At 34.5% G+C, this 7,685-nt stretch overlaps 1 protein-coding gene and 1 long non-coding RNA gene across 5 annotated transcripts; one reads left to right on the top strand and one right to left on the bottom strand.

Moving 5' to 3' along the window:
* The first annotated feature begins 1,433 nt into the window (after window positions 1–1,433).
* On the top strand, window positions 1,434–6,218 carry LOC105138210 (uncharacterized). Of its 4 annotated transcripts, XM_011044252.1 has the most exons (11): window positions 1,434–1,598; window positions 1,732–1,763; window positions 1,976–2,240; window positions 2,686–2,948; window positions 3,051–3,443; window positions 3,537–3,595; window positions 3,776–3,856; window positions 3,952–4,033; window positions 4,123–4,194; window positions 4,305–4,412; window positions 5,551–6,218. In XM_011044252.1, the coding sequence occupies exons 4-11, from the start codon at window positions 2,712–2,714 to the stop codon at window positions 6,031–6,033; spliced, it is 1,515 nt and encodes a 504-aa protein (XP_011042554.1). In that variant the 5' UTR covers window positions 1,434–1,598; window positions 1,732–1,763; window positions 1,976–2,240; window positions 2,686–2,711; the 3' UTR covers window positions 6,034–6,218. The 4 variants fall into 4 exon arrangements, with proteins under 4 accessions (XP_011042554.1, XP_011042552.1, XP_011042553.1 ...); XM_011044250.1 differs by lacking the exon at window positions 1,976–2,240; XM_011044251.1 differs by having other exon boundaries at window positions 1,434–1,763.
* LOC105138212 (uncharacterized) lies at window positions 6,213–6,975 on the bottom strand. The gene is made up of 2 exons (XR_844733.1): window positions 6,664–6,975; window positions 6,213–6,631 (listed from the first exon to the last, which is right to left on the bottom strand). It is a non-coding gene; the product is annotated as an uncharacterized LOC105138212 (long non-coding RNA).
* Window positions 6,976–7,685: the final 710 nt, after the last annotated feature.

Genomic DNA, 7,685 nt, shown 5'->3' with positions numbered 1-7,685 from the left:
ACTCTACAGAAAAAAATTTAAAAAAAATTATAAAACCTAATTATCAATCAATCTAATATTGAAGGATAAAATTAAAAAAAATTAATAAAACAAAGATAAAAAAAAACTGAGTCAACCGGGATTAACTAATCAAACTCGTGATTGAGGTAATGAGATCGAGATAACCTCATTAAAAGCAAATAACTATAAAGTCTAATTCTAAATTAACCAAATATTAAAGGATAAATTGAGAAAAAAATTAAATTAAAAAAGAATAAAAAACACGAGTTAACTCATGACTTAGGATAAACAATCTTAATATTGAATAATGAAATTAAAAAAGATAAAAAAAAACATAATTTAATCTAAGTTAACTCGTCAAACTCGTGACACGGATAATAAGACTAAGATAGCTTTATAGAAAGCAAAAAAATAAAAAAATAAAACTAATTTCAAATCAATTAAATGTTAAAGCATAAAATTAAAAAAAAATAACTTAAGTTAACCTATCAAATTCATGATATTCATCATGACAACCTAATATAAAGTCAACAAAAAAATAACATGAGTTAACTCGATTTAACTTCTTAAACTTGCAACTAATATTATGAGACAGTGATAATCTCATATAAAGTATATTAAAAAAAATAATAAAAACTAATTTTCAATAAATCTATTATGGAAGGTTGAAAATGAAAAAAAAAGTCAATTTAAAAACAAAACATAACAAAACAACCTTAATCTACTCGATTTAATCTGTAAAAAACATGAGTTGAGACATAAAACCAAGTTAACCATGTATAAAACAAATCATAATAAATTATAAAATTTGTGACTCGAGTTATGAAATTGAAATAATCTGATAAAGAACATTCTAAAATATATATTGAAGAATAAAGTTGAAATATATATATATATATATATATATATATAGAGAGAGAGAGAGAGAGAGAGAGCAATTAAAAAAAAATTAAGTCAATTTATCAAAATCATAAAACAGGTTAGGAGTCCAGGAGTCCAAGTTAACCCTATATAAAACAAATCACAGAGAGAGAGAGAGAGAGAAAGAGAGAGAGCGAGAGAGAGAGCAATTAAAAACAAATTAAGTCAATTTGTCAAAACCATAAAACAGGTTAGGAGTCCACCTTAACCATATATAAAACAAATCATAATAAATTATAAAATTTAATATTCAATAAATTAAATATTAAAATAAAAATATATTTAAAAATAAATAAAAATACTGTTGAAATAAATATTTTTATGAACAGTAAAATAACCACTCTTTTAGTTTCTTTTAGTTTATGCTATAATATAATCGATCATTAGTAAATAACTTGCACTTGTAAAATTTTTTAACTGGATAAAAAGAGAGTGAACAATTCCCTCCCCCCATCAAGATTCAGAATTCAAAAGCCATGGTAGTTACAACGGAGTAGACGGTAAAGGCAAAAAAAAACTGCCAGGGAAGGAAGGAAGTGGCATATTTGTCATTCCAAAACAGCGTCTCATCTATCTATTTCGATCCACTTCATCGAGATGCATATCCTACTTTAACTCTCCTCACCCATCTCCCTCTCTGTCGTATTTCTTGAGCAGAAACCAGATGGAGTGACAGTGTATGTACATGTCACTGTAACTGGCTCTTACATATCTATCGTTGTAGATTTAGACTCAGAGTTTGTCACTTCTTTACCATTCCTGCATACATTTCTGTGTTATATTCATTTGCTCTCCTGTCTCCTTCGACAGTTCAAACTCCACTCCTCCGCTAGTGTCTAAAGGTATGCTTTTGTTTTCTAGTTCTGTTTTTGCATGTTATTTATGTTCTTGTAATGTTGGCTTTGCAATCTTGAAGAACTTTTCTTGGTTGTTTTTAGACAAGGTTCCGCTTTTATTGGTTCTAGTTTTGATTGGTGTTTTTTAGGGTCAAATTACATTGGATATCTTTTTTCCCTGGACTGATCTCTCATTTCCAATCTTTTCTGTTTGAAAGTTTGCGAGAGTTTGCAGTGTTGTTTGGTTGCCGAGATGTTAAGGGAAAGGAAAGGTCTTGAAGCTCGCATGCTTTAGAAACTACTATAGTTAAATCTCCATTCTGCTCCTAGTTTCCATAAGTGAAGGGGGTTTTCCTTTCAACGACGTGTGTGGTTGTTGTGTGGGGTTTCGCAGTTTCGGATTTGATTTATCTTTCGTTTGATTGCTAAGGAGGAGTTGGAAAAGATAGAATTTGGTTTGTCTGAATTATCATTTGAAGGGAGGTAACTCTTAGTTTAAATTTGGACTCCTACACTTCGTAATTTTTAATTTCAACATTGAAGGATATGTTTCAATTTCCTGAAACCAGCCAGCCAAAACACTTCTTTTGTTCTGTTTTGATTTGGAAGACTTTCATTTCATTTAGTTTTGTTAATCTGTTCTGAGTTTTGAAGTTCGAGTCCCTTTTCTTCGTTTTACCAATCAAATCACATAGGATCTATATGTTTCATTTGATTTGATTTTATTTCTGGTTCTTCATTTTATAATTTTAGCTTATTCAATGGTGTTGTGAATTTGATTGCTGTTCATTTTTGTTTCTTAGAATAAGGTTTTCAATTTCAATAATCTATCTGGCTGTTTTCTCAGTAAGAACATTTTGCTTGGGTCAAAATTTGTGTTGGAGAGCAGTGTGCAGTTGCAGTCTACTTATCTATTGTAATTTTGCAGTTCCTTGCAACAAGATTCCTCGAAGAATGGAGGTCGACAATGCAGTTAAAGCGAATGAGGAAACCATCGCCAAAGAAATTCATGCTGAAGCAACTGTTGTGGCACCAGAAAAAGAAAAAACAAATGCTACCAATAGTGAAAGGCCTCTTAATGCCAATGAAACATCTGAGAGTTTTGCCAAAGCTGAAGGTCTTAATTCTTCTTCTATAGCAAGTGAAGGTGCATCAAGTGTTTCTCAACGAAAAATCTCAAATACCTCAAAGGTACAGTGCAAAGATGATTCTTTGGTTGAGCTTCTTCATTGTGACTTACATTTTCTCATGGCACGAAATGAAAGAAACATTTCTCTTCTTACCTGTGTTTAGGAACCTGCTCCTCGTAAAGGCACTAGTTCAAAGAACAGCAAATTGGCCAAGGATAAGCCTAATATGAAAGGCTCAGGTGCATTTACACGTAGCCATAGGCCAATACTTTCTCAAAGTCTTTCATTTCCAGCAAAAGGAGCGTGTACTGATAATATGACGAAGAGCATTGAGGAACACCCGCTCAGAACTGCTGCCAAGCATGCCCGAGATGAAGGAACAAAGGTGAAGGTTTCTTTTCCCCGTGTATCAGTCACTTCAAGTCCCCGTCTTAATCAAGCCAACAGGCGTGTTTCAACTGGAGTGAATTCAAGGGAACCTTCAAATATCAATTGTAGTAAAACTTTAACTAGGCAGAGTTCTTCAACAGGAAAGTCTTGCAGTCAACAGGCTACGGTAAGGGTATCTGCTGGTAAATTTTGACCATTAATACTTTTTTGTGTTGTTTTAGGTCTTTTGTTTATGTAAACTCTTTGTTGTTCATAACAGTCTGTGAAATCAAGTTCTTTGAATGAAGCTGCTAAGCGCCCTCCACACCAGGCTTCTGAGTAAGTTATCACCGATCCACTGCATAAAATTGTTAGCCCTATATTGGTTGATGCAATCAAAATGTATTCAGGGAAGCTTCCCCTGTCCCCACCTGCACCCTCTGCCCTTGGATAAAAGTAATCCTATTTACATATTTGCTTAGTGGATAAAGTACTTATATAATCATTATCTAATGGCAGGTCTGCAGCTCATCAAAATTCAAAACCTGAGACAACCACATTGTCAAGCAAAGAAGATGATGACACCCATTCCACCACCTCGTATTGCTCTTATAGAACACAAATGGTTTTGTGATTATTTATTTTTATCAAGCATCTGTTTGCTAACATGCCATTATACTCTGTATTAATATCAGAAGTGCCACTCCTAGCGGGAGGCGGAGTAGTGGTTCTGGATTCTCCTTCAGATTGGAAGAACGTGCTGAAAAACGGAAGGAGGTTGTTGCTGGAATTTAGTTCCTTTCTTAGGTTCTTAATATTTTAATTTGAAACCATAAAGTGATTGTATTATGGCCTCTGTTCTCCAGTTCTTTTCAAAGATTGAAGAGAAGATCCATGCTAAGGAAATTGAACAAACTAACTTGCAGGAAAAATCAAAGGTGTTGGGATTTTTTCTTTTGCGCAGAACATCTTTCCTTTTGACCTTTCTCTTCTGAATCCAAAGGAATTTGGATCGTCATTTCACCTTTCACTCTTTGGTGGCATGCAGGAGAACCAGGAGGCAGAGATCAAGCAACTGAGGAAGAGTTTGACATTTAAAGCTACACCTATGCCAAGTTTCTACAAAGAACCTCCTCCAAAAGCTGAACTAAAGAAGGTAATGCTTGAACTGTCAGATATCTATCGATAATGTCATGTCATTTGTTCGCATTCCGCATTACCTGCATTCCATCAACTTTAAGATTGGAAGCAAACCAAATCAACTCTCTAAAAGCCTTTAAATTCTATTTTTTCAAATGTCTCATTATGTTTTTGCTAATGCTATCTTCATTATGTGGTAACAAATTTGTAAACTGTGGTTTCAAATCCACATGTTCTGTTGACATGTTTGTTTGCCTGTACCTGTTAAATTGAGTTTTCTAAATGTGGCCTAAAATTTAAATGAATCTTGGAGTCCCTAATTATTTGTAACCAGACATATTTAATGACGATGCATTTATCCAGTAAATGATTGTGCAGTTTTTAGGCTTTCGTTTGGCCTTTGCAAATTGCAATTATTGTTCTTTAGGATTGTAGGTGATGCGCTAGCTTAGGATCTTGCTTTCATGAGTCTATTTTGCATGGTAAGGTGTTGACGTTTGCTAGTGAGGGCGTCTCTGCAATGCATGCTGATTTTGTCAAAAATAAATAAATAAAAATAAATGAGACACCCAGTTTTTTTAAAACGTGATAAAGGTCTGGACTTCAATCGTAATTGATAGGTACACGCCTAAGACTTACCCAAGGCTTGTAAATAGCCATTGGTCTCTGTCTTTGCTTCAAAATAGAATTAGGAGTTTCCAAAGGACTGGAGGTTGAAGAGAGCATACGGTCATGGTTATCTGTTATGACTCAGGAGCTTTGTCTTCTGTTTTTCCAAAGAAGAACGTTCACGTAGTTTCATTCTACATTGCATGAACTATGAACGGAGCTACCCTTAACAGCTTGTGTGATATTGAACATGAATATCAGAAATCCAGTGCTAGTCTCAAGTCCTCGTTGCCAATTTCGATTGATAAGTGGTGAACTTCACGAATTCAAGCCAACATGAGACAATTGTCTGCGGCTCATCCTATATACTTGTGAATATATTTGCACAAAAGAACACACTTGCTAGTTCAATTCTAAGTTTATCTAGCATAACAGCATTTTAATGTGTATTTCTTCCGCCTGTTTCATTTGGATTCCTTGTTTTTTTTTCTCTCCATCTTCTCTATGGAACATCGGGATAAAGTTCTGTGTGCTGATTCTTATAGATACCAACTACTCGTGCAATATCACCGAAGCTTGGAAGGCGCAAGAGCTCCACCACTTTAACGAACAACTCTTTGGAAGACAGTGGATCTTCTTTTAGCCCACGAGCTTCTCACAGCCCACGTCTGAACCAAGAATCAAGCAACCCAACCAAGGGAATTCAGAGAAATGGTAACAAGGATAATGGTGCTTCAAAAACCCCAATTAGGAAGTCCCAACCCAAGCTTCAATCTCACCAAATCACGGCCAATGGACTGGAAGGAAAGACTGTCAAGTCCAAAGCAAAGCCACCTGGAGCAGAGAATCAAACCCAGAAAGCTGGTGTCGGAAAAGTGGAAGAAAACGAGAATAATTCTAAGAAAATCCCTTTATGTGATAATGGAATTCAGACCATGCCTGAAAACAACACTCCGCAGAACGATGGACTGGTATTGTCCTCGTCCAATCCTGAGTTCGTGCTCCCTCAAGTCACAGTCGGAGGGTGAGAACTTGATTATTTTATCTTGTATCTGTAGTTTTGTTTTCATTCAAGTTCCATGTTGTTGTGAATAGGCTGGCTGTATGATAGCGTATATGGCATTTTTTTAGGGTACTTGTGAAGTCAACATAAATCTACCATTTGAACATGCATTCCTTATCAATATAAGCTTGTATTCCTTTTTTCAAATTTTATTGAAGTGTTTCGAAAAAACATTTTGTAACTTCGTTAGTCTTTCTTTTATGCGATGCTTAAATTGCCGGCCTTTGAGGCAACCACCGGTAACGATGAATTTTTAGATATAAAGCATCTGTCTCCACCTCTGATTCCTCGGAAGACTCCCTTTTCAGTAGAACAAGCAGCCAGTGAAATCCATCATTTTCCCAGAAGGAAAAAAGCTGAAGCAATCATGAAGCTGTAAGTTGTGTGTTAGGGGTAAGGTGAAAGGTTTTTGGTGTTGAACACCGGAAGAATAGGCAGCACATAACAATGACAGTGAGAGGCTCATGAAAAGGCAAAGCTTCTTTTGTTAGCAAAGCAAGATGGAGTTGTGATTGTTGTTGAGTAAAGATCTTAACCTAATTGAAACCTCACCATTTTTTTTTCTATGATTTGGACGCGTTGCCAAGGTGAATGCTATGATATCAAATTGGAAAAAGCTCATTTCAACCTCTCATTGATTCCCCAGCCGCACAGAGAGTGACAGGTTATAGCTGGCGTTGTAAAAAGCTACATTCACAGTGAAGACCATTTCTCAGGCTATTGAAGCATGGGTGATGGTGTCATGGTGGTATCGAGGGCAGCCAGAACGATAACTTGGAGTGTCCAAATGGGAAACAGATTGATGATAATTGACTACTTCAAAGTTCAAATCATTGTTTTATGGAGTCTAAGATGTTACTAGCCAATGGTTTGGTGATTAGCAAGGTAAATGAGTTTGCCCTTCACGTTCATGCATCAACAAAAAGAGTGTATGTGTATCGGTGGGTGATCTATTTATAAAATTAAAAGTACATATATTCTTACATTTTAAAAGTATTAAAAAAAAATTATTTTTTTAATTTCAAATTAATATATTTTGATATTTTTAGATTGTTTTGATATACTAATATAAAAAAATAATTTTTAAAAATTAAAAAAATATTTTAATATATTTTCAAATAAAAAATATTTTAAAAAATAATTACTGAATAAAAAAACAAAAAAAAATAACAAGAAGAGGTAAACATTGCTGGGCTAAATTGAGGTTTTATTTGCACAACGTTTAATCCCATTGATGCTTGCGAGACCATGTTATTAGCTGCATGGTTTTATTTTGTAAGAATTATGCTTCAACATGAATAGAACATAAGATTATGCTTGGTGGGTTGGACATGAGATGATAAAATAAGACATTTAAGCTGTGATTTGTTTGGTGTATACTTCGAAGAAGACAGGCAAGCTGTGAGGTGTTTGGTGTGTGTTTTATGAGTTTTGCATACCTTTGATCCTTCTGTCATGAGAGTTGTTCCAAGATAACAAATTTATCTCATCATGGTGGTGGATCAAGCTTGCAATATTAACATATAAAATTATTATTTCTCAATTTATCATATCATCTATTATTTTTTTATCATTCTTTTATTCTTTTATGATTTGGTAGACTAAAATGTGACCATA

Source organism: Populus euphratica, unplaced genomic scaffold (genome assembly GCF_000495115.2).
Source record: "Populus euphratica unplaced genomic scaffold, PopEup_1.0 scaffold74.1, whole genome shotgun sequence".
NCBI classification, from domain to species: domain Eukaryota; kingdom Viridiplantae; phylum Streptophyta; class Magnoliopsida; order Malpighiales; family Salicaceae; genus Populus; species Populus euphratica.
This window is presented reverse-complemented; position numbering and strand designations above follow the sequence as displayed.

Bases quoted from the DNA above. Each gene is read 5' to 3' on its own strand.
- LOC105138210 (XM_011044250.1), top strand. From the start codon at position 2,712: ATGGAGGTCGACAATGCAGTTAAAGCGAATGAGGAAACCATCGCCAAA. The intron at 2,949-3,050 runs GTACAGTGCAAA...ACCTGTGTTTAG, and splicing joins AAATCTCAAATACCTCAAAG to GAACCTGCTCCTCGTAAAGG. The intron at 3,596-3,775 runs GTAAGTTATCAC...ATCTAATGGCAG, and splicing joins CCTCCACACCAGGCTTCTGA to GTCTGCAGCTCATCAAAATT.